Source organism: Callospermophilus lateralis, chromosome 13 (assembly GCF_048772815.1).
Source record: "Callospermophilus lateralis isolate mCalLat2 chromosome 13, mCalLat2.hap1, whole genome shotgun sequence".
Classification (NCBI taxonomy): domain Eukaryota; kingdom Metazoa; phylum Chordata; class Mammalia; order Rodentia; family Sciuridae; genus Callospermophilus; species Callospermophilus lateralis.
The window spans coordinates 100227787-100254215 of NC_135317.1; the positions used below are offsets into that span (position 1 = coordinate 100227787).

At 49.6% G+C, this 26429-nt stretch overlaps 1 protein-coding gene across 1 annotated transcript in view; it reads right to left on the bottom strand.

Annotated features, from left to right (window-relative positions):
- Positions 1-343: 343 nt before the first annotated feature.
- Brinp2 (BMP/retinoic acid inducible neural specific 2) overlaps positions 344-26429 on the bottom strand; it is a 95180-nt gene continuing 69094 nt past the window's right edge. Inside the window, exons 3-8 of the mRNA XM_076831979.2 lie at positions 19854-20044; positions 18578-18786; positions 7601-7706; positions 4553-4789; positions 2975-3197; positions 344-1460 (exon numbers count right to left, since the gene is read on the bottom strand). Of these exons, the coding sequence (XP_076688094.2) occupies positions 344-1460; positions 2975-3197; positions 4553-4789; positions 7601-7706; positions 18578-18786; positions 19854-20044 (2083 nt within the window). The remainder of the gene's footprint in view (positions 1461-2974; positions 3198-4552; positions 4790-7600; positions 7707-18577; positions 18787-19853; positions 20045-26429) is intronic.

Below are 26429 nucleotides of genomic sequence, written 5' to 3' on the forward strand. Positions count from 1 at the left end.
GGCTCTTCTCCACCTCTTCTTTGGCTCCTCTCCTCCAACTGCGTTCATCTGAGAAAGCACCGGCTGCAGGTTCCAGGCCACTGAGCTGCAGCCTCCCAGTGGGGGGGGTGTGAGTGTGAGTGTGAGTGTGTGTGTGTGTGTGCGCGCACGAGCTCGAGGTTGCGCGCATCTGTGCACAGGTGCAGAGGCCGTTTCTCTCTGGCCTGTTTAACCCCAGCTTCAGGGTCCCAGGTCCTGGGTGCTGAACGTCTCCTGTTGGCACTAAGGCAGGGGCTCGGATTCTCTCTGCACCCTGGATTTGGGGATCCTCTCCCTGCCCAGCACTGGAGGAGGTCCCCCCCAGTTAGCTACAGAGTTTGCCCATCTCGTACTCCACAGGATTTGGCAGCTTTGAATTGAAAGCCCTCAGGGAGGACTGGATCCTGCCCACCTCATTGTTGGCCAGCTTGAGCCGATGCCGGAGCAGGCAGGAGAAAAGGTCAAGCCGGACTTTGCCGGGTGGGGAAAGCTGGTTCACCCGGTCCCTGAGCTCAATCAGCTGTAAGAGCGCAGAGTCCTGGGAACCCTGAGTGTATGGGTAGTCCAACTGGAGGATCAAGTCCCGGATGGCATCTGGGTCAAAGGGCAGGCTGTAGCCAAAGACCTGCAAAGTATTGATTTTCATGTAGCCCAAATTCTTCGAGGGGTCCGTCATCTCTAGCGGCTCATAGTAGATTGTCTCATTGGAGCTGTCATCCAGGGACTTGATTCGGCTCCGCAGGTAAACATGGACTGTCTCAAAGAAGGTCTTCCACCTGTTCCCCAAGGTGATAGTCCAGTTTTGGCACTGGGCAGCTGCATCCACGTTAGTCCTTTCCCAATCGGGGAAGTTGCCCTCATTCACGGGCATGAACCAGCTCTCAGAGTGGCTGCCCCCAAAGGGGTTGACATAGATGGCCATGACAGGCTCCAGGGTGCTGTTCTTGGTGAGGCAGATCTGCAAGGACAAGGCCAACATCACGTGCACGAGCCCAGGCTTATACTTGTTGCTCTTCAGGGTGAGCAGCATGCGCTTCCTCCACGAAGGGTCGAACCAGCTGCCCAGACGCATGTCGTTGCTGATGAAGATGGAGTGGACCTCGATGCGGCTGTCCCGCTTCTGCAGCAGGTACTTCAGCTCCAGGTCCTGCAGGTCCGTCTCCAGCCCAAGAAAGTTCTCCAGGGACTCGGCCACCTCTGGCCGGCACAGTCCCTGGGCCAGCACGTAGCCAGGATTGCAGCTCCCACAGCGTGTGCTGTTGTCTGGAGCGCAGCGGGCACAGGCGGGCCCTTCACCCAAGGCACAGGGGATGGGGCCCTGGCAGGAAGATTGGTCATAGGGGCAGGTGCAGCTGTGGCTCTGTTCCAGGAAGGTGCCAGGGAGGGTGCTTTCTCCACAGTAGAGGAGGGACTGGACTCGGTTCCACCAGTAGGACAAGGACCTTGGGGAGGAGAGAGAAAAATGAAGCCAGAGTCAAAAGAAAGCTTCACGCCACCAACATCCCTCAGAGCAGGAGGTTCTGATGAAGACAACGCCCCAAGTTCTCTGAGCGGGGGGTACCCTGCTGCTCCCCTCTGGACCCACTGAGTAAAGCCAAGAGCTGCATCCGATGGATCAGCCCAGAAATATCTGACATCAGACTATGAGTAGCCATACGATAGTCTCATTCTTTTTTTAAAAAAATGGAAGATCTCCAGCATCTTTAGTACCAAAGTTTGGTTTTCAGTCTTCTCCATTAGAAGACGCTCCAATACTCCAACAACTTCTTGCTGACTTCTTCCCCACTTCAAGGGTTCTCTCCTTTCTATCTGCTCGGCTGCAATCACTCCTCACCAGGACTGGGAATCTCCTAGGACTGACTCTCCTGAAGTTCTGCTACATCCCCAGAGAGGTCTTTCCTGACATCCTATTTGAAGGAACCAACCTTGTTGTCATTCAACCTATGGTCATTCTCAGTGTCCAAAATTATTGTGTTTGCTGTTGTTTCCTGGCTTCTAGACCACTTCCCTCCTGCAAACACAGGGAGACCGGGGCACTGTGTTAGTGACCAGCATCTTCCCAGAGATCAAGATTGTTTCTGGTAGGTGGGAGCCATTTGTACTTAGTTGTTGAAAACAAATGAACCCTCTCAAAAATCCTGTTGACCCTTCCTCTCCACTCACCTGTGTGCTTCAAGTAGAGCCCAACCCCTGGACTCCTGTAGCCGGGCTCCCCCTCTAGAACGCTGTCTCCCCTCTGTGAACCAGACAGTCTCTATCTCTTCCTGCTCAACCTGCCCAACACGCCCTTCTCCAAGAAGTCTTCCCTCTCTGGTCTGTGCCTCTTGGAGACCTTTCCTTTGATTTATGTTCTGCCACAGAGAATATAAGTGGCTGCCCCATAGTTACAATTTTCTAGTTTTTATGTTTCTGTGTGTTTGTTAAATCTTTCCTACTCAGTAATATTCCCTGCAGCTAAGTAGCCGGCCATGGAATATGAAGTTAATAAGAGCCCTGGAATGAAGGAATGGATGGGTGGGTGATGATGCCTGGGACAACATGGCCCGCTATGTCTTCGAGGGCCTGGGACTCGGAATTCCTTCTTCCTGTGACCAAAGCAGCCCATTGTTTGGACAACCCAATGTGTCTTTCTTATCATATGCAACTGGTGTATGAGCTTTAACTCCACCCCTCTCTTTCTTAAAAGACTGGTTAAAGTGGAAATGAGTGAGAATGAGGGTACTATTAGAACAGTATTTGAATCTACTATAATTTAGATACAAGTAAAATTAGTCTCTCTCTTTTTAACTTCAGACACAACTCACCATTGGGAACTGCCCTTGTGAGAAGGTCATGATCATGGGAATCAAATGGCTGTGTGTGTCTCACTCTCTGACCTTCCCTGCTGGACACGGGTCCCCTGTCCTTTGGGCTATGGCAGGGGCGCTGCGCTCTGGCTCTGGGCCAGGGTGCTCACCTCTCCTTGGGAAGGCGGAAGCGAGGCTGCCGGTGGCAGCGCTTGCAGAGGTTGAAGAGGCGGCGGACGATCCGATGGGTCTTCTTGAACAGCACTTTCAAGCTGCCTCCCAGCTGCTGATAGCGGTGCTGGAGGCCAGTGTCCATGGCCCAGAACTGGGAGATGGCTGTGGAGTTCAGGAACCGGTCATCGGGCAGCCTTTTCAGCAGGGCCTGGAATTCTTCTGTGGGTAAGAAAACAGGAGCTGACGGAGGCACAGCTGTGCCGAGGGCTGGGAGGCAGCGGTGCTCCCAGACCAGGGACCCCTGAGGGTCCCTGCATGAAGGAGGCTCACGTCCATGTCCTGGGTTCTTCTGCCACTTTACTAATTATGGCTTTATTGATAAACAATTAACACACCAGGAAACACGGCTTCAGGAGTTTTCTATCCTTCCTACCCCTTTCTGAACTTCAAAACAGATCTCTGCCACCACCTGGAGGGCCAGAGGTCCTGCTCTTGGTCATGGCCTTGGGCTGCATCTCTTCCCCGCTTTACACCTCCCTGTGAGTATCCGCAGCACCGTCTCAGGCTGATCTTCGATAGCATGGGGACGTCCTGATGGACGCGGGGAGCGTGCCACAGGCAGGCCAAGGACAGTGCCGTGCTCGGCTCAGAAATCTTAGAGACCTTTCAGTCCCTGCTGACAGGCTCTCCTTGCACACCCTTCTCTCTGCCTCGCGGTCAGATGGCCATTCTTTCCTGTGGCCCATCTGGAAGCCCTGTGCTTTGGGGTTCCCTGCTCCTACCTGCGCCCTCCTCAGAGCTCTCGGGCACACGGTGTTTCTGAACTCATGCTCAGGTCCCTCTCCTCGGCTCTGCTTTTACTTGATGCCCGTAACCATCAGGTTCCCTGGTGGGGGGCTGACACTCTCGTATACTCCTGAGAGTAGCTCCCGTGGTGAGGGCCTGAAATGATGTTCTGGAATATAGCCCACCATCACTGCCCAAAGCATGGGCTACGTGCTGTGGTGTTCTTCTTAGCTACTTCCCCCAAGTGATTCACACCACCTCGCTCTTTCACAGACGGGGAAACTGGAACATGAGAAGGGGCATCCAGCCAACCCATGGTCTTCAAGTTGGCCAATAATTAGGTAAAGATGCAAAACCCATTCCTTAGAATCCAGGTGACATTGCTATCAGTTATAACACAACAAGCAACCACTAGCTTCCACCAGTGCCTCCTGGAGCCAGTCTACACCCTGGGTTTATTCAGCAAGTATTTCTTGTGCCCCTTGTGTGTAGGCTCTGTTCTAGGAACTGCAGGATCAGTAGCAAACAAGACCCACAAGCTCTGACCTCGGTGATATTTATCATAGCTTGTTAAGTCTTTAAAACACACTTCTTGGGTCCAGATTATATCTACTTACATAAAGAAAAACTCAAGCTTCTGAGACTCTGGGTTCTGATCCTACCAGCTTAAGGCCACGGAGATAGTGACCGAGTTGGGTTCCAAGCCAAACCCACTGTGTTCTTGCCATTGCACTTCACAGTCTGCCCCTCTTTGGCAGGGAGGGATTCTGGGCCAGCCGGCTGCTCACCTGACTCCTCAAACTGCCGGTTGTGAGTGGCCCAGGCGTCCTGGATCTGCAGCAAGCTGTCCTCCATGGCCTGGATATCGGCGTCCGGGCAGTTGCATTCTGGGAAAGTGGGGCTGCACTTGCACCAGCAGTCACTCTCCTTGCAGACCAGCTCCCCCTCAGAGCTGCACGTGATGTAGCTCAGGGCCGCAGCTACAAACCGCTCACGCAGGTACTCGGGCAGCAGCACCTGCAGGCCTGGGGAAGGGGTGTGTCCAGGAATCACTGGGCAGAATCGGTGGGGACTCAGTTCCCACACCCCGATCTGCAGGAACCTGAGCTGCAGTTCTGCTGACTTGTGAGTCCTGGGCTCAAGAATGGTCCCTCCGGGGCCTGATCCTACTGTGCCGTTTGGGAGAGAGGGGTATCCCTGCCCCAGTGAACTGAAAACGTGGACAGGGAGCACCAAAGCCCAACAGTTAACTTGACCCCTCACACCAGCCAAATTGAGACTGTGCATTTGCAAGAACAAGCTTGTTGGCTACGTGTCAGCATTTCTAGGACGGAGAACAGAAAGATGTTACACTCTCATGGGGGAGGAGTCGAGGCTTGAAGGGTCGGCTCTGCCTCCGACGGCCATCCTATTTCTAGCTTAACTGAGGTTGCAGTAGGCTGCTAGGGCATTCCTGGATCTGACTCTCCTGGTGTCCCATCCCAGCCCTGATGACTAAGGAGGCTGCCCTGGTTAGAAACAGTGGCCAGTGAACTTCACTCTTCAACTCTGCCAGTACCTTCTATGGGTGACTGCTAGTAACACTCATGATCATCATGCTGCGGTTTCTATTTATTTCGGTAATGTATTAGAAATTGAGCACAGGGGCATTCCACTGAGCTACCAGCCCAGTCCTTTTTATTTTATTTTATTTTTTTTATTTTGAGATAAGGCCTCACTGAGTTGCCCAGGCTGGCCTCAAATTTGTGATCCTCCTACTTCAGCCTCCCGAGTAGCTGACATGACAGGTGCACAGCCCTGCACCCAGCTATACTGTTTTTTGTTTGTTTGTTTTTGTTTTTTGTGGTGTTGGGGATTGAACCCAGGATCTTGTGTATACTAAATGAGCACTCTACCAACTGAACTGTATCCCCAGCCCCTATACCATATGGTTTTTATAGATAAGGGATTCAAGCCCAAAGACAATGGCCTTCCCAAGTCACAGAACTGGTAGAATTTGCTTGGTGGCAGACTCTGTCCTTGTCCCACCATATCACGTGCTTGGGAATGGCTTCCCCATCCTCATATGATTGAACTCTTAAGGAAACTTGAAAACAGGATGGTGGTCAGTGCCCCCAGATCAGTCAGGACTGATAGATCTGAATGGCTCTCAGATCTCTTCCAACTGGCTTCCTCTAATCTTGGATATTAAACACTACATTTCTCCAAGCTTCAGTGTTTTCACCCATCTATGATGGATGTCAATTTACCAGCAGCAGAACATACTCCTGGTTGGCTTCAAGCCACAGACAGGGTAGCTGTTGGAAGCCTACCAATGGAGAATGAAGGATGGTTGTGCCTTGGGATGCGGCCTGGGCCATGGTCAAAGTCAGATCTGCAGGAAGCTCCCGCAGTAGGAACCCTGTGGGAACTTATGCCAGGAGAGCGAGGGATTGGGGACGTCTGAATATAAGGGCTCCTTTTATCTCAAAAGTATGCTAGCTCTATTTTCACACCCTTGACCTTGTCCTTGACCTTGGCAGTAAATCACACTGTCTAAAATGTTTATCCCAGCCTTGGCAGATCTCAAACTATAACTTAAAATTGTCAGCCACAGTGGACATTTGTTGTTCTTCTTGCTTGAGGTCTGCTTCCTATTCAGAACTGCTCCTGAAGTCCTTTCCTGACTCTGTGCCACTAAGGCACTACAACATCGTCCCCACACACCCTCTCCTTCCACCCCCAGGACCCTCCTCCTCCTTAGCATATTCTCATTTCCCATTGCTATAAAATAAGTGCCCCGAGCAACTTCTGCGTGAGTGATAGCTATAAAATTCAATGACATCAACGATTCCAAATGAACCACTAGACTTTTTGAACTTTACTCATCACTAATTTCCAGACACACACCCGGCCCTGGCAGGGACGGGGAGGAGAGATGCTAATTGTATTAGGTAGCCCTAAATAAAATCGCGTTTTACTCTTCTTTATTATATATTTCTGGATTCCTAAAGCATTACTGGTTTGCATCTGGCTCAGGTTGCCTGGAATTTGTAATCGTAGATCCTGGGTGAGGGCTATTGATTTTGTAATGCTGAGACAATAATATCTTAAACAGAGTCCAATTCAGTTAGGCCGTAAGAAAAATGAGCTTTTCTTCCTGACTCAGTTTGCATGGCTCTTCCCGTAAGATGCCTGGGGAATGGAGGGCCCAGGATGTGGCCTCCCCTTATCTCCAGCCCTCAGACCTAGCATGGTTTCCTTGCCTTTTTCTTTCCCAGTTCTCCTTCTGTCTCCAGTCAAAAGGCTCCAGTTCCTCTCAAACTCTCCCCCTGACTTTGAAGCTCCTTGGAAGACCACAAACTAATAACAGAAAGCAGGAGCCATGCCCAGGTCACTGTTGCAGTAACCAGTGGTCCCAAAGTTTGTAGATCTCTTATTTGAGCTAAAGGTGGTGACCTCCTAATGACTCTGCAAAGACCAGTTATTCCTCTGCAAGTCTTTAGGATAAAGCAGAGAGCCTTTCCGAGTAACAAAGCAGATCACTGAACTAGGTCAAGGCTTCTAAGGATGGAAGTGCCATTCCTTCTAGGATGGTGTCGGGGATTTTGAGGAGGAATATGAGATGGGAGGATTTAGGTGTAAGTGGTGGGATCAGTGGGTCTTCGGTGGAGGGCATCAGGAGTCTTCTCAAAAGAATGATGGAAAGTTATTAAATATGGGTCCTAGAATTTGTGGTGGTTCTTGTTGCAAGAAGGGCCTCACCGAATGGGAAGGCAGGACCTTTCCTAGCTCTTTGGAGATCCGGGTTTCCCACCGGGTGTAAGCAGTACGAAAACCGTCACGGAGCTGCTTACCTAGTAACTGCACTTTGTTCTCTGGGCTCTGCACCAGGACAGAGCTGACCGAGTCCAGATTGTCATAGTTGCTGCAACCCAGAGGACCGGTCCTGGTCTCTGTGACCTAGAGAAGGAAGGGGCAGGATATGGATTGAGGAAACAGGAGGGAGCTTCTCCTTCTCCAGTCATCCAATCGAGACTCCCATCCTGTCCCTGTCTAACCAAAAGAACACAGTCACTTTGCTTCCTTGTCTCGAGACAGGGAGTGTCTCTGAGGTATAGCTGGTGGCCCGGTGTCACATTAAGGAGAAGCCTTCCAGAAACAGCTAAAGGGAATCTGTGTTGGGGAAGAGGAAATGCAATGGGGGCTGAGGAAGCTGTAGAAGAGGTGAGATCTGTAAGTCAGAGTCACCCCTTTCCCCCACCCCCAGAGGAAGGTGGGGGCCAGATGTGGTCCCTGTGAGCCTGCTGCTGAGCCCAGCTGCAGCCACCTGATGTGGGGCTCACAGGCTTTAGGGATCCTGAGAATGAAAAGCACTAGAGAAATATATGAGTATTATTATTAGTATTAAACATTTAAGTCCCACCTCAACACCGAGATGTCCTTAGAGAAAATCAGCCATGGGCTCGCTGCATATTTTAATAAGTGTATTAAATATACATAAACTCTTATAGCCATGTAATATTGCAAAACACCATAGAGCCATTTTAAAATATTATAAAGTTGGCCCATCAGTTTTCCCTGATGTTTAAAGTATCAGATGAAAAATGGGGAGCTTTAAATGCACTAAAATAATTATGTAATAAGAATGATGGGGACCCGAGGCCCTTTCTTCTCAGGATCCCTGAAGTCTTTGCCAACAATCAATCAACCAATCAACGAGTATTTATTGAGCAGCCACTGTTCAGTTCCACACAATTCATCACACATTCACGGAGTACCTGGCTGGAGTTCTTCAAGGAAGTGCACCCTGACACCTAGGACCTCCTCTTGGAGCTCCAGGCACCTCTGTTTTGCTGCTGCGTGAGCTGCAGTTTCAGATCCTTTTCTGGGAGGGGCTGGTTCATGCCTGGACCCCACACACTATGACCTCCACAGAGATGAGCTCATATTATTTTTCTTACCATGTGATTGACAGCAGCTAGTTCAGTGCCTGGCATACAGTAAGTACTCAATGACTCAGAGAACGCATGAGGAAAGTGTTCTAGGCTTTGCCAGGTGGACACAAAGATGTACAAGTTACACAATGAGTCCTGGGGGTGGGGGATACTTATAAGAATGCGGCAGAAGGAGCCCTGAGGAACATATAGCTCTGCACAGAGGCTGAAGAAATTCCATCTGAGCTGGTCCCTAAGGATATGTAGAAAGTGGGCAGGTCAGGAAGGGAGGGGACAGATGGGGCAGTGAGATCTACAGCACCTGGGCTCAAAAGTGCATAGCACAGGTGTAGCACCCTGCTGGTCACCCTGGGGCACGCCAACCCGCAAGCACATCACAGAGCAGGCTTTGCTTGCACTTTAAAAATGCACAAGGGACGGAGTAGCGGAGTAGCCAAGGGAGAAGCAGCCCTACGCTGACTAAAACTACAGCAGGAGAGAGGAGAGATCCTTGGAGCTTCCAGCAGGCCCAGAAGGCTTTATGGAGAGGGGGAGCCGTACAGGGTTCTGGAAAGACAAGCAGGCGGGGGAGGGGAGAGAGAGGGAGAGAAGAAAGAAAGGTGACTGAGACCCAGACCATGGCGCAGCACACACAGCACCTGAGAGGCAGCAAGACCCGGTGGGTGAGCAGCAGGACCCAGACCAGGACAGGAGCACAGGCGGCCTCTCGGAGTCTTCCATTCCACTGAACCTTCACAGGAGCTCACAGGGACAAATCTCACCTCCGCCACCCTCCAGAGAGGAGACCGAGGTTCAGAGAATTGCAGCTCCCGAGACCACAGGGCTAGTGAGGATTTTAGCTTTTGAGCCTCCGACTCCAGCTCAATACCTTTTTTGTCTCCTGAGAAAGCAGGTCAAAGGGCCGCAGAAAGTAAAGAGGGCTGAAACCACTTAAGATGCCATCACTCTCAAAAAAAAAAAAAAAAGAATTCTAAACAGACCAGTCCATCCAATGTATATCGTGATCTGCCGGCTCCTCAGCATGTTGACATGGGGAAAATAAATTGTATTGACGTGAAGTCAGGATCTTTATCCTTGTATTACAGATCAGGAAACCAAGACCCAGTCGAGTTAAACAATGCACTCAAGGTCATTCAGCTGCTCACCAGCAGGGCCACAACTCATTTGACTTATTCTTTCATTCTTCATTCACTTATTTGTTTATTTAACAAATGTTTAAGGGATATCAAGAAACCATAGATGAATAAGACCAAGTCATTGCCTGTAAAAAGCTTAGACAAGTGGAAGCGTGTTTGGGGTCTCCCGCGTGGACCTGCTTCCCTCCACAGCATGGGGTCTCAATATTTCTTACTGGGTGAGTAGCTAGTAGTCACACTGGACTGGGAAGACGAAGCCTGACTCACTCCAAAGCCAAGTCTTCTCTTTCTAGATGGAGTAAGAGTTCCTACAAGAAGAGCTATGGCCAAGAGAGAGCCTAGCAACTCTGGGGAAGCCTGTCCTTCCTGGAATAGGGTGGGCGGGACAGCAGGGGTACGACGGTGGGTGTGGTATTGGGGAGACTGGCCTGTCTCTGCCTCCAAGTGAGCTGGTCACTAAGTTTTGCTTTGGCTTTCCCACTTACCCACTCCAGAACTGATCACTCACCAACCAGGTCTAGGCAGGGAGGGAGCTAACAAGCTTTATGTAAAGGTCAGGAGGGAGACAGGCCAGAGGACAGCCACAATAGGAAGGTTCCCGTCCCCTCCCTTACCCCACTCCTTTTCCCACCCAGGGTCCATCTGCTCCCCTCTGCCATTTTGTTCACCATTCTGGAACTGGCCCTGACATGATTCCACCAGTCTGATTCCACAAGAAGACAATCGGGCAGGTCCCTGCGAGGGTGTGTGTAGCTCCCCTTTGTTAACTGGATGGGGAGGAGGAAGAGACCTCACCCTGACCCTCGCGCTCATCTCCTGATGTCGGGGAGCATCAGAGCCAGATCTCCACGGGTGGGGACGGCTTGGTCAGGTTTCAGGAAACCCTAATGACTTAGCTCTTTTTGTTGCTGTTCTCTAAGACCATCTCTCTCCTCCCTGGGAAAGTAGGGAGATGGGAAGAAGAGAGGGAACTGGCCAAGGTTTCCTGGCAGGTACTGCCCAGCAGTGACTGAGTAAACAGAACAGCTGAGAAGCCCCCTCCTCACGTCGTCCCCGGTGTGGTGAGAGCCATAGAGCTTCTGAAGGGTCCATCAAGAGAATCCTAGAGTTTTCTCCTCCGAGAAGGCAGACAGCTCTGGCAGATTGTAAAGAGGCCCAAAGAGGCAAGGGAAAGTGCAGTTCACTCAGGCACCATGTTCAAAGAGAGCCCCAGAAAGGGAAGATAATTGTGTGCTAATTGGTCTGTGGACAGAGACCATCCAGCTTCCAGAGAGCCCTGATGGATCTCGGGTTCATTAGCACATCCGATTTTCCGTAAATACCAGATCATGCAAACCCTCACTCTGGGAGCCCACTCTCCTGCCCCTGTCCTCACCCCAAGACTGCTCTGTCCTATCCAGGGGTGGGGGGTGGGGGGACACCTGCAATGTGCCCTGCGCAGTAAATGGGCTTCTACTTGTGAGCACTGGGGCTGGACCTGGAGCGCCCAGTCGATGGTGTGTGCTGACCGGGGCTGCAAAGAGAAGCCCAGGCTGCTGTGGCAGGGAGTCCCACAAGTCATTTTAAAGATGAGGACATGCTCCCTTTGACCAACCAGGGGTCCAGCTGAGCTTTTGTGTGTTCTCTTCAGTTAGCTCATGAGCATCTCATAATGTCCCCACCAAATCCTACCACACCCTTTGACTAAACAGAGCTCTAAGGAAAAGGTTCTCTTCCTTCCTTATGGCTCTGATCTCTCCCAGGGAATTACAGAGAGGACACATATGTGTACAGCCCTTTACAGTTTGTGAGGTGTTTGCATGGGAACTATATCATTTGGTGTCACTCCAACACTGGCAGAGTCAGAGGTGACAGTCACTGTTGTACCCATGAGGTAGGACGGGAGGAGTGCATGGACCACCCAGAAGGGAAGCCAGCCTCGGTGCCCAGGCAGAGGCCAGCAGACCTCCTGGGGTGCATTTGCCCTTTTTCGGCTGTGAAAAGGAGGCCTGGCAGTCCTGGGGCAGGCACACAGGGGGATGAAGTATATGGAAGTGCTTCAGTGTTTTTAAAACCAGTGCAGCCGTATTTTCTGAGTATAAATGCTGGGTAAATTATCTGAGTGTAAACAGCTGGCCACTAGGGTCATACAGGAGCGAAATAGAGTTCAATGACTCCTTAAGGTCATAGAAATAGTAAATGTCAAGGCTCAAGAGTCCAAACACGACCCTTTGCACCTCAGGAAGTTGGTTTCCCGCTAACCTGCAGCCTGCCCTGTAGCTGCCACTGAGTGTCTTTTCACCCGCCAGACCCCATCAAGGGGCTGAGGGCCATGTGCATGACATAGAGACCTGGGGCTCCGGGGTGTAGTGTCATGGGTGTGGGAGGGAGACAGCCGCATGTGAACTGCTGAACTGCAAGGTGACAAAACCTATGACAGAAGCGTGTGCTGATGAGGGTAAACCTTGCTACCAACAGCAATGTTCAGTGGGGTCCCAGAGGAAGGTGTTAGATAAACAGGCGGGAGCAGGGCACCTCTTTCTCAACATTAGTGCAAAGAAGTTGCTAAGAGAGACTAAAAGGTAAGTGCACATTTGCTTAGAGAAACAAAACCAGGCAGACACCTTGGAGGACTTTGCTCTCATGAGCAGAGCCCTCTCCCTCACCCCACCCACCCCATCCAGAGTAATGACTTTTGGCAGCCAGCTCGACCATCGCTAAGGCACGTTCAGTAAGGGAGGGAGAGGGCAGGTGCCACGGCACTCACAAAAGACATCAGCTAGTGAGGATGGGCTGCGGATGTGGCCAGGGTACTGCCCCTTTCCAAGTGGATCTGTAACTACTGAGACTTGGACGGTGGAGGTAGGAGAGGGCGGGACATCAGCCTTGTTTGCTCGTGGTTTTATGAGCTATGCATCCACCGGCTTTATGATAGATGTGGTTTTCAACGCCTACCTGCCGTCCGCTCCACCACCACGGCTTTACTGAAGAGGTGGGCATGGTAGAGACCCTGAAGCCCCACTTTCTGTACTGTGGACTCTGGACCACATTTTTTTTTTCCTCAAGAGAATTGAGAACTGTGCCACTGAGGAAGAAAAATCCAAGGGCGATTGCAGATATTTACAATATTGAGATCCTAGATGATTATCAAGCACCTTCTCACAGGGGTGACACATGAATGAACAAGAAGTGTCCCTGCCCTGGTGGCACTGGATGACGGGTGAATGAGAAAGGTGATGTGCAGCCAGGGACAGCATCAGTACTGCTGTAAGGCAAAGCTACACGAAGAAACCCCGGAGGCCCAGAAAGGCCTGGAATCAACAGATGGTGACTCTCAGACAAGAGAAGCAGGAAGGTGAGGCAGCGGAGGTGAGAGAAGAGACTCGTGTTCTGAAAGGAAACAGAGGGGGCAACCCGGGAGCAGGACCATCCTTCACCAGCCCAGATGCCTGGGTTGGAGTTCTTGGAATTAGAGGAAACTTGAGGAGCTTCCTCTTTCCACTAACCACGCTCACATGCTTTTGCACAGCCCTGAGCAGACCAGCCTCAGGCATGTGGGGAACGCCAGGTCTAGGGACTCTCTTCGTCCATTCCTCATTTGGCAATGAGGGGTCTACTCATTACCCACAATGCAGCTAGCTCTGCGCTCTTACAGGGAATCAGAGCTGAACAGGACTCAATCTCTCTCACGAGGACCTGAGAATCTCAGGTGGAAATAATCACGTTAACCGGCCATTACAGTGCAGATGACAAGCCCTGTGAGAGAGGTGTGTGCTCGAAACACTCCAGAGGAGCACCAGCGACCTTGGGAGTCAGGGAAGCTTCACCCAGAGTCACCTTCCCGAGCTGAGCAAAGAAGGGCAAGGAAGAGCCCCTCAGGTGGACAGACAAACATTGCAACATGGCAAGAAGCAAGTGGCCGGGAGGTGACCTCTGAAAGCAAGGAGCATTTTAATATAGACTGGCATTTAGGTGGCACTGGGTTCCTGGATGGGGATGGGCGCAGAGTGGAGGCCAGAGAGCGAGGGTGGAGAGGAAGATAAAGGGACTGTTTAGAGATGAAACTAGAAAGACCGCGGGGATCGGTCTTCAGTGGTCCTTCAGGTCTGCTAAGAAGAAGAGGGATCAGCCCCTTTCAAGCTGCACTCGTTACGGTTCGTGCTATCCATACATTTTCTTAATAAATAGCACAGAACTTCTTCTGGGTTGAAATTGTTCTAATCAGTCAACCACTTCAGGATGAGGAAACTGAGGTTCAGAGAAGTTGGGTGATAAAGCCACCGCGAGCAGTGGTTGTGCGCGTGCTCAGGCGGGAGCCAAGGTCCTGTCCGTCCCAGCGCTTCTGCCACCTGGCTCAGGTTCAGGGGTCTGGTCTGGCCCGTGTGCAGCAGAGTTCTCTCTGAGGCAAGGGATGAGATGATGGGATGACTCACTCACTGTCACAGCGCAGAGAGTGAATCAGGGAGACCAGCTGGGAACGGAGACAGAAGACTAGTTAAAGGACAGAATGACAGAGCTGAGAGGCCCTGGGTGGAGGGGGTGCAAAGAGAAGAAGGAGACACAGGCAGGGAGAGACTGCAGGGAGAGCAACGAGTCCAAGTTAGGGAAAGGAGGAAATGAGGCCACTAAGGGCAGTAGACAGTCGGTCAAGCCAAAGGACAGGAAGGGACATTAAAGGGACCCTTGTGCTGCGGACCCAAGGCCCACCTTTCAATTCCTCGTCAGAATTTCCCAGTTCTTCTCCAACCTTAACAGAACCCACCACAGCACTGAAGAGGGGAGAGGGGCTTCCACAGAGTCCTACGTCCTCGGTTAGTGAAAGTCACCCTCATCTCCCAGACACAGCGTCCCTGCTAATCTGATCCCTTCTCCTCAGTGAACTTCCTTGTGCTCCCTGAAGTTAGTTCATGGTCGGTCCTCAACAGAACCCTTAATCCCACCTCTCCTTGAGAGTCGGCTTCATTTCTTTCTTTTTTTAAGTTGAACCACAGCCTAGCTGCCTGGTGGCGGGGGGGGGGGGTCCCCACAGCCTTCTCTTGTGGTGGCTGTCTTGTCTCTCCCTCACACTCCTGGGCATGAAACCGAGGTGTCTCCCCCGCTGTGATTTCCTACTTCTCTTTCTTTGGTATAAGCATCTTTGGCTCCTTCGAAGGCAGAACTGTCAGGCAGTGTCACCCCCCCATCCCTCCTGGTTTCTCTCACTACCCTCCCTCAATCCTTGAGGATTTTCAGTATTAAAATCACCTTTCTTCTTACCAGCGCCCGCCTGTATCATTCCTATTGACTTCTGCATCCACGGGGATGATCCTTTAATACCTGGCCTCTCAGATCCCAGGCCACCTAACCTTGCCTCCTTACCTGGCCTGGGCTCCTGTCATTGTGTTTGAACCCCACCTTACCCATCTGTGCCCCAGAACCTGTCATTTCCACTTGTAATTTCAGGATTACGTATCATACAGTCACTTTCTCTAGTCCCCTCCCTCTAACACATCGTCGAGGCCACTTAGACGTTCAGTCTTTGGACCTGACCAACTTTTCACTTTCGCCATCCCTCGTTGACCTCCTTCCCCTCCTTGCCCGACCTAGGTCCCTTCGTCTGGCACTACAGTCACTCCTTGGCACACCCTCTCAACATCCCAGCCTCCCTTCCCTTGTATCTTGTAGGTACTCATATCCTGGTTAAATCCAACTCTCCTTCTAGTCTTTGCCTGCCTGTACACAAACTGTTTTCTAAGGGAACTGACAAATCTCACAACTGTATTGACTGGTCTCGTGATGACATGGTTGTACTGAGTAAATGCAGAAATATTCAGAGACCACTGATGGGATTTGTCAGCCCCTCCCTGGTTGGAATGGACTGTCTTGGTGGCCACCACAGGCAGGTGGGGGATGGCTGGAGGAGGAAGTCACTGGGGGCAGCCTTGGGAGGGTGACTCTTCCCTGAACCCCCACCACCTACTCCTCCGCTTCCTGGCTGTCATGGGCTGAGTGGCTTTCCTCCATCACGACCTTCCACCAGGATGTTTTGCCTCATTTGGGTCCAGAGCCATGGAGTCTTGGACTAAACCTCTGAAACCATGGGCCAATTTAAACTATTCCTCCTCTAACTTGGGTGTTCTGATCACAGCAATGAAGAGCTAACATAGGCAAGAACCTCATGTAGGCCTTTCATGCTACCCAGAAGTCGACCACGTTGACCCAGTCAGCTGACGGTCCTGACAGTGGCCCCGACTCTCTGAGAAGCCCATTTCAGACATTATTTTCTCAACAGTTCCCTCTACTTCCTTTTAGGCCAGGACTTTGCTGCTTGTTTCACCAAGGAAACAGAATTAGTCAGAAGAGAGCTGCTGTGTTCCCAGCACTCCTGACCTCCTCCAGCATTGGTCCTGTACACACCTCCTGTCCCTGTTGCGACCCGGGAAGAGTTCACATTTCCCAGCAAGAGCAGCCCCTCCACTCCCACACAGAAGAGCAACCCCTCCCACCCCTCCAAGGGCTGTACTCTTGCAGTTATCTCCTGTCTCTGCTGCACCTTCACTGTGCCCCTTACGACTGAATCATTTCAGTGTCACACCAATAAGCTGGAACATCAAAACACAGCCTTCCTTGACCCCACGCTGCTCTCCAGCCATCACCGGTTCTTCTATTTGCCTTTAGAGCAACAGCACTGTCTCTCTCCCGATCTGATCCCCTCTGTGCTTTCTCTCTTGGACCCTGTCTACTCGACCTCTTGTACCCTTCATGTCACTGAAGCCAGTGGTCTGCTACCTTCAAGGTTATAGCTGCCTTCAAGTTGCCAGGCTGAAGGTCAGTTCTCCATCTTTGCCATAGCAATGGCGCCATGGCTTTCACCCAGGTGCCCGGGCTCCCGGTGGCTGTGGGATACACTTTGCTTTTCCTGCGATCCCACTTTGGTTCTCTTTGTGTGTCTCTGTCCTGTCTCAGGCTTCTCGCTAGGATTCTCTTCTTCTTCCCATTTCTGAATATTGGGGTGCTTTCTACGCAGGTTCAGGGCTATCTTACTAGCTACCCTCATTCCTTGAATGTACTCCTCTCTTCCTTTCCCACATTTTTGAGAATCAACGACACCTGTGTATAGATTTGTGTGCCAGATTTCTATCCCCAACCATGATTCTTTTCTTCTTGAAATCCTGGTGTTTATGTCCAACTGCCTATTAGCCTTCTCTACTGGGATGTCTAATGGGAACGTCAAGTTTAACAAGTCCACATTTAAAATCAAAAGCCTGATTGATTTCTTCCAGATCTGCACCCCCTGCCAGGGTTTTCCTTTTCAGTAAATGGAATCACTATTTCTCTGGTTGCTGAGGCCCCAAATCTTGCTATTAGTCTTGAATCCTTTCTTCCAACCCATTACCTAGCCCTGCAGGCTCCACCATCAAACTGTATTTTGAATCTGTCAACTTCTCGCTCCCTCTAGGGTACCAGCTTTGTCTAAGCCACCATCAGGAAGGGCCTGATGATTGGGCCCTGCACCCCACAGCTGATCTCTCACTCCCTCTCCAGACCCCACACAGGGCTCCCATGGTGCTCATGGAAGACCAAGCCTCTTCCCTGGGACATTGTCCCCTGTCCACAAGGCTCCTGCTCAAGAGACCCACGTGGACGGCTCCTCTGCTTCCTTCAGGTCTCTGTGTAGGGGTCCTCCTTCAGAGGTTAGACCTGAGGTCCTTGCCCCCATGTCCTCATACCTGGATCCATTTCTCCATGCCATCAGTCACCACTTGACACTGTGTGTGTATTTAACGATGGCTCCACGGTTGGAGTTCAAGCTTCACGAGGGTGGGATTTTATATGTTTTGTTCACTCTTGTATTTTTAGGATCCAGAATAGAGCCTGACACATAGTAGGCACTCGGTAAATATTTGTCGAATGAACAAAATGTCCTTGTGAGCTTCAGCTGGGGTAAAGCAGCATATGACACATATTTGATGTCTCTTCACCACCTTATTTTTAGACTTAGACTTTAAAAATCAGTATTGTCAATTATTTTGATTGATTTTCCCTAGAACAATAGGAATTTTACTAAAAAATCTCCTACATGTAAGAAGAGAAGATGGGATGGAGATCCTAGTAGTTGAAGTCAGAGTATCTCCCGATCTTTCAAAATTATGCATGAGATCATGTCACTCCCCTTCTAGAACGCTTCTGTGATTTTTCCACTGCACCTCGACTTTTATCAAAACTCATCATGGCCATGTGATCTGGCTGCAGGCTACTTCTGAACCTCATCTTGTAGCAGTGTCTCTCTGGGTCACCTCTCTGCACTCACAAACGGCCTTCTCTGTGCTTCAGCAAGGCACCTCAGGACCTTAGTCCATGCTGCTCTGCCCAAACATTCCTCCCTCAGCACTATACACGGCTGGGTTCTTATTATTCACTCTCAGCCTCAACGTGTCCTTCCTGACCTGATTAGCTGGTCCCTCCCACATTCTAGGACACTTGTCTCTTCTTTATCTGAAACTACTTTGTTTTGCTTATTACCTGGTCCTCTAGAAGGCAACTTCAGTGGAAGCAGGGACCCTCTCTACCTTCCCCAACAGTCCCTGGGCTAGGCCCACTCAGAGCAGGTACTCCAGGAATGTGTGCCGTGGGATGAATGGCCGACCCTGTCTGATGATGACCGAGCCTGTTGGAGGACCAGCTGAGACTCCACTGGAAGCTGCGTTTCTGCTTTGGCGGGTCAGGCCTGGCTGACCCGGGGCTGCTCAGCTCTGGCCCCTGGGCTCCCTCAGGCGGTTACCTTGATGGCCCCTGTGGCTATCTGTATGTGGTGCAGCCGGCGCAGAGTGCTCTCTCTGTCAATGAAGTAGGAGGCTGCCAACTGGTGCAGAGTCTCCAGGGACACGGCAGAGCTGTTCCCACTGCCCCCGAGGACAGGGGCACCTCCTGCTGTCTCTGCCTTTCTGCTCAGTTTCCGCTTGTCCACGAAAATGGTCAGGGACTCTTCTCCTATAACAGAAAAACATTGGGTTCATTGGTGAGGCCTTCCACGCCCCAATCCCTGCCAGTAAGAACATGAAACCCCTGGCCAGGGCAGACGCGCTGGGAGGACGCGCTGCCCTGCTGCGGATCTCTTCCCCATCCCTGCCCATCTTTGAAGCAACCTCCTTGTCTGCACCACAGGGTCCAGGTCTCACTGCCTGGGAGGCCCTCCTCCTCCTCAGTTCTTTAAGTCCCCCAGAGCTCGGCCCTCGCCCCCAGCTTATCCCTTTAACATCCTCTATTGATCTGCGTCTCAGGCAATCTACCTCCAGAGGGGAAGAGCCAATTCTCCCTCTCTCTCAAGTTGTTTATAAGAAGCCACCAGGGCTATTTCTGCTCCCTCGGAAAGGGCAAAAGGCTTGAAACCGAACCTCTGTCCTCCCATCAAACACTCCACACCTACCCCATGCCGGCAGCTGGCCTGAGCCCTGGGAGAGCTTCCCTTTGTCCACTGGAGAGTGATAACAAATCCTGCTCTCTTCTTTCTGCCTCCCAGAGCTCTCAGTCCTCGCAGGGTCCCAGTCACCCGGCACCATCCCACCCCCACACTTCCCCCCAACCAGGGGATGATTCTCCACCCCAGAATCTTGTTGGAATTGGGTTGTTGGCTGGTTACCATTCTTTATAGAGCGAAAGCAGCGGTCAGGGACTCAACAGGCATCTACTTCTTTGCCTGTGGGTCTGACATTTGTAGCCTCAGCAAATATTAGGAAATGGCTAATATTCCGATGGCTCCATAAAAAGAAAACTGGGAGCGCCCCCTGCTGGTACATGCTTAGTAGGAGCCGGCCGTGCCCTGACCTGACCCGGCACCCCCCCTCTCCGGAGGATGCTTTTAAGCAAACAGAAATGTTCTGGGGTAAATATGGATTCCAGGAGAATACACTGTTCTCCAACGCACCAGAAAGAATTTCTCAGGAAATAATAGGCCAGGAAGGAAAAAAAAAAAAAAAAAAAAAAGGGCGTTGGAGCTCCATTCAAGAGGTCACCTAGCCATTTTCAACCCGGTAGCTGGGGCTGGAGATGCTGCTTACCTCCAAGGGTGGCGGAAAGTAAGAAATGAGTGCCGTACTTTTTGATCAGGTTTTCAGTAACCTGTTGCAGGTTGGGTCTCCTTCCCAGGAGGCGGATGTTCCGGACAAACTCTGGGGCGAGAGGCAAAGGCAGACTGAAGAAGTCCTTCCGTTCCAGAGCCAGATTGTTCACCTTCCAACGGGCAAACTCCCTGGGGAAGAGCCACGGGGAAGGAAACTCGCTGAGCTTCAGCACAAGAGGCCCACAGACCAGGAAGGCCTGCCCCGTCTCCTCCTGCGATCCCGTATCCCCCCAGCGCTGGTCACCCCAGCCGGGGGCCCCCACTGACCTGGCCTGCCATTCTCAGGCTGTGAGGAAGCCCTGTCTCACTACCTCTCCACCCAGGAACCTTGCTGGAGAGGGGCTGAGGGGGTTCCCCACAGAAGGTGGTCGTGCCAGCAGTGTGGAGTAGCAGGGAAACAACATGGCCATCTAAGTCCCATGAGTCGCCTCACCCACGGTGGCCAGTTACTCACTGGTGAAGCGGGAAAGGCCGACCAAGAGCCCAGGCTCTCCCACGTCCGGGTCTCGGATCGCCTTCACACTTTCCAAAGTTGATCCTATCGCCCATATTTGTGTGTGTGGCTTTTCTCTCTGGATATTTACCATTTCAGAAATTAAAACTGAGGAAAATGTATTTATCGTTTCTTTTGAGGATACCAGTGCTAAACCTATCACGTATCACATAAATGAAGTATTTTATGACACTCACTGCAAGTCCTGAGACAATTTTTTTTTTTTTAAAAAACAAGAAGAGCAGTAGGTTTTGCCTTTTTGTAAATGTCGCTCACGTCTGGCTCAGTAGAAGAGGCTGCGCTCCTGGTCTTGTTTCTACACTCAGTCTGTGGTCACTTGGTAAGGTTTTTGTCCCTAGGACCACACTAAACAAATGGTCGCCTGGTGAAGGTCCTCTACGGTACCTGGAACCACATCCACACACTTTCGTACTGCCACATTTAAATCTAGTGTTCCCTACTGTTCTTTGAATGGACCTTTTCACCCTGCACAATTATATAACAGCAGCATGGGTCATCTTGGAAATATCAGATCATCGAGTTATGCAGCTCCTCTACATTTTGACACTTTTCATTATACAACATCAAAACATCACATTAGTTAATATCACCACCAATCTCATCAGAAGAGTCTTTAAATATTAGGAAGCTGTCAAGCTCACAATGACAAATACAAGTTTTCTGAAATTCTAATTTTCAGTTGAAAGCTCAAATTTCAAATTGGTAACAAATACTGTCAGTGTTCTTAAAGAAGCTGGCTTCCTTTTTTTTTGAGAAAATGTCTGCCAACCACTCAAGTCTGAATACCCATCGACTGTTGGTTATGCTTTTGAGAAAAAAATGGGGTTCCATGAAAGGAGTTGCTAGATCATCTTGCAACTCAACCCTACGTATATGTTTTTTTTGAGTCACTGTTGCTCTTCAGTAGCCTCAGAGGTGTCCTACGTGCACTTCCCGCGTCATCAAACAAAATGCTACAAAAACATGAACTCAAGGTCAGGATTCCCCAAGGGTAATACAGGTGACTGTTTGAGGACATTCTCGGGTGAAGCTAGCATGCACCTGCAAGGTGTGTGTGGAGGGGTGTGGATGTCATCATGAAGAGCATATGATCACCATGTCATTCCGTGTGACATGTTAAGGTGCCAGCATTCATTCGCCTCTGCTGGTGGACCTTCAGTGCAAATGTCACCTGGACATTGAAAGGGACTGAGAGGCCTCTATATTGAGAAGCCCTATTCCAGAGACGGCCGAGCTCCTGTCTATGTCCTTCAGGATTTTAATCTTCATGCTTTGTTCTTTGCTGAAATGTTTGCATGCTAAAGGGGGAAGACTTCTCAGGGGAATCTTGGTCTTAGAATGAAATTTAAAGGATCACATTCGTTGGTAAGAGAGGAGTTTTACATTGTCTCCCAGATTATCTTTGTGAGGACCCCTGCGCTGCATTAGGAAGCAACAAAAGACAGATCTTTGCAACCTCCTCAGCCACCCTGGCTCTGCCTTCGTGTGACAGTACAAAGCTGTGGCCTACCCTTCCCCCTCAAAGCCATGGAGTGCAAATTAGGGGGCTGCAGAAAAACAAAAGAATTTAAAAGGAACACACGAAAGCCCATGCCAATGTGAGGCTGTAGAAACTCCCCACATGGAACCCAAGAGGCTGATGGAGAGGAGGAGCAGGAGCCCAACATCACGGGGAGACAAAGAACAATGGGTGACTAATAATTCCTGGTTCTAACCAAGTCTGTAAAAATCCTTGCTGTGTGGCTTTATTTATCTAAGCAGGCAAGTTCGTAATAACATATTATCAGTTATGTCTTTTGTGCAGGAGATGCTAAACTTTAATTAAAGTACAGGGTATCCGTCAAAAGCCTTTTCTCTCCCAAATCCCAGGGCAGGGTAAAGAACGGTTTGCCCAACCTTGTTTCCAATTGGCTGCATGGGAACCGGCACCTCTCATTGGTTAGTGGATCATTGCGTTGATGAGTCATGGAACCAGGATGGGGAAAAACAGAAGCAAAAAGACAGCGACCAAAAGCCCTCGAGGTCATCAGACCTGGTCCCCCTGCCCTGGGATAAGCCACACCTAGACCTCATTCACTAATAATTCCTATTGAATTCTATTTGGAGATTTTTAAGGTGGAAGGAAGCATTCTTCTATCTGCCATAATTTTCTTAGAGCAGTCAAGGCCTCTCCCTGAAAGAGGGGCCACTTGGTGTAGAGGTGGACCTCACTTTAATTAAACCTAATAAATAAAAAGTCGTAGTGGCCCAGCTAGCTCAGGGACTCCACTGGGGACCGCCCAGCAGTTTCCCCCTCTGAGAGGCATACCTCACTGTGCTGCTACCCCAAGGGGATCCTCCCCCGCTTGTCTCCAGGCTCCACTGCACACTCACCGCCCACCGGCGCCATCCATTTTTATCCCCTTTATCTCCATTAGAATATAAAGCACACAGGGGGCTTTTTTGTCTCGTTCAACTCTCTCTCTAGCAATAGAACAGTGCTACGTGTTCTAACGGTAGGGCAAAAATAGATGTCCAACCTGTTTCTGTGCATGATAGAAAGAGAGATTCTTCGCATCATTTATTTTGTGTCACAGTTTTTCTAATCCTCTAGTTGTCTGCAGATTATTGCAAAATTGAATTAAAAAAAAAAAAAGCAGTTAGAGGATGAGAATTTGTGGAAGAAACAACCAATCAGCGATTGGTCTGAAATGAAATAAAGCATTGTAAATGTGAACACATATCAATGAGAAAATTAGGTTTGATTTCTAAAAATGAAATAGGTCTAATTTTGTCTGTTTGGTCCTCATGTACTGCCTGAGTCCTCTTGTGTATTTTTTTAGCAGATACGGACAACATCCAATGCCTGTCCACTGTCCACGTGTGAAGCCCAGCAAGTGAAGAGTCGCTTCGTCAGACTGTGCTGTGCTTCACACCCAGATGCAGTCCATCGACACCTGCATCCCTGTTCCCTGGGTCTGACAGCAATCACCGCCACACTCACTCATTGTGTTAAAGAGCGCCCAAAGAAGCAACAGTCTTGGAGTTTTTCACACTTACTCAGTTTGACATTAGACTTGGAAAGTCACATATTTTATTCAAACCAGTAGTTTGGAGTGCATCTCACTTAAGTCAGAAGAATGACGTTCAGAAAGCTAAGCTAAAATTTGCCCAATGTCACACAGCTCCTAGGAGCAAACACTCAGTAGTATTCACCCAGTTTTTCTGCATTATTGTGGAAGCATTAGAGTCATGGATGGAGCCTCTCCCACCAGAGATCAGTGCAAGAAGTCTGGCCACCCCAATGTTTGCCCATCTGCCCCCAGGATGAGGGGACCAATACATCTGCATGCCTGGGACCCACTTGCCGCCCACCCAGAGGCCGGCATGCATGCTGGGTGAGAAGGTCAATTCCAACTGAGAAAACCGAGAAACAGAGGGCAAGCCGTTTTGCAGCATAACCAGTTGGTACCAGAACCAAACAAAAAGCCAGTGTGCTCGCCACTGGAAAGAATCCAAAAGAATGCATATAAATGTTTACAAAAACCAACCAACAAGCATGATGGTGGTGACATTAGCAGCAACGAAAACCCAGGCAGACAAAGTGACTTGGATGAAGTCTCACAGGAAGTGGGAGAGTGAACTTAAAGCCCGGCACGGGCAGTCGAGGTCAGCGCCCATACGGCTGTTTCTGCAGAGACACTTCCCTTTGTGTAGCTGAAGTTAAGCATTTCATTCCTCACTAATATTTTTTAAATGTTTACTATCTTTTAACAAAAATAGTTTTATTATCCAGATCATTCCATTTCTTTATCTATACAAAACACAAAACATAAATTTATTAGATATTCAAAACATCATGAAACAGAGGGCAAGCAGGTTGTAGCATAACCAGTTAGCACCAGACTTTTGTACCATGGCAAAACCTTTTTGGGTTCAGGTGGTTTCGACATGCCCATTCGCAAGAGGAGGAATTGAGGCTGACCAAAAAACCAAGCTCTCACACACAGCATCATGGGAGGAATCCAACTTCCACAGCTGCTCAGGAATCATAACATAGAATAACAAATGACCTAGAGAGATGGATGATGGTGTCTTAGGAAGCAGTTTATGAGCAAAGAATAAAAAGTAATGGCTAACATTTAATGAATTCTTACTATGTGATAGGCATTCCAAACATCTTAGAAGGATTAGCTAATAAAATATTCCTATAATGGGGGAAATACAATCATCCTCATCTTATGGATGATGTGACTGAGGCAAAACACATCAATTTGCCCAGTAGGTAACAGGCAAGAGGGGGCAGTTTCAAGATTTGAACACAGGCTGTCTTTTTTCAGGATAGGTTTGATCACTGTGGTATATGACCTCTGTGAAACTCTAAGGGGCAATCATGATACTGTGGGTGGAGGGGTGTGTGTGTGTGTGTGTGTGTGTGTGTGTGTGCGCGCGTGCGCGCACGCACGTGGGTTGGGGAGAGTTTCACTGGAGAAAGAATGCAGAGGAATAGGGACTATGTTTGAAGAAACTCAACAGAGAATTTAATTGGAAAAGAATCCAAGAGCATGCATATAAAGGGCTTCTGTTTATGAAAATCAACCAATGAACAAAACCCCCAAGCAAAATCTGCTTCCATAGTAAGTTACAGTGGAGTGTTGTTATGGTGTGGGTGTGGTTTAGCTCTTGAAGGTTTATGTTAGACACTTGGTCCTCAGTGCAGCAATCAAAAAAGGTGGTAGGACCTTTAAGAGGTAGAGAGAAAAGTCACAGGGGTGCTGCCCTCAGAAGGGATTAAAGTAGTTTTCATGCCACTCCTGTGAGTCCTCTTGGAAGGGGAGTTATAAAAGAATAAGCCAGGTCCTTCCTCTTGGCTCTGACTTCCTGTCTCACCATGTGATTGCTCCCTGTCGAACGCACTTCCACCGTGATACCATCCACCCCATGATGCAGCCAAGGAGACCCAATGCTGGTGCCATGCACTTGAACCTCCAGAACTGTTAGCTAAATAAACCTCTTTTCTTTATAAAGTTGCCAGTCTCCTACATTTTCTTATAGTAATGAAAAACATATCAGAATTAGGCACAAGGCAGAAGCCACAGAAAGGTTCAGACTCTGAGGCTCCAGTGCTTTTGTCTTCTACTCCAATAAGTTTCTTCCCTGCCTTTTGGGGCCCTTCATTGAATCAAAATAATAGGAAAACATCTGTGAATGGAGCTTGAGCCAGAAAGTGGTAAAAATGTGTTTACAGAATGTATTAACCTGGTTCTTTCCAGCATCCGAAAACCTCAGAAGGCAATACTGGAAGGCAGCCTGAGCTATTCAGAGAATAAATGTTCATTTCCGATTTTTCATTTAGCAGTTTTTTTCCAGTAATAAAATAATCAAGGCTCTTTTTTTTCCTAAGAAAAGAATGTTTTCTATATATCAATTATATTAACACACACTGCTTCAATTAAGCCATCATCTTTGTTTCAATTAAGACATCAAGTAAATCTCCATTTCAATTTAGCCATTTCTCCTAAAATCTTCTCCCACTGTGTTTGTTACACAGTAAATAGTCTGAGAAAGCAAACATTTCAAACAGCACAGTCATCCCTATGGACCGGGCCTTTAGAACAGCAGAGGCCACTATATAAAGGACACATGGGTTGAGCCACAGGGTGAACAGAGCTCTTCAAGGTGGACGTTGCCTGGAAGAGGTTTTCATGGGGCACCTCAAGAGGGTGCTTCATTGCCGTCACCAACAGAAGTTTACCCCATTTTCCAACTTCCTCTGGCATATTGCAGATTAGCTCTAATCTCATTTCTTTCAAAAGGCTAACGGACTCATAAAATCATTAATAGCAACGAAGACAAAGTCTAAGAAAGCTAAAATCCAATGGGAAGGTACATCCCAGTGTCCTAATCAGCCAGACACACCAGCACTTCCAGATGCACAGATAAAGAGAGAGACATGTTCTGAGAGAGCAAACCACTTAACACTAAGGGTCCAGATCACTAATAAAGGATGTTTCTGGTTGT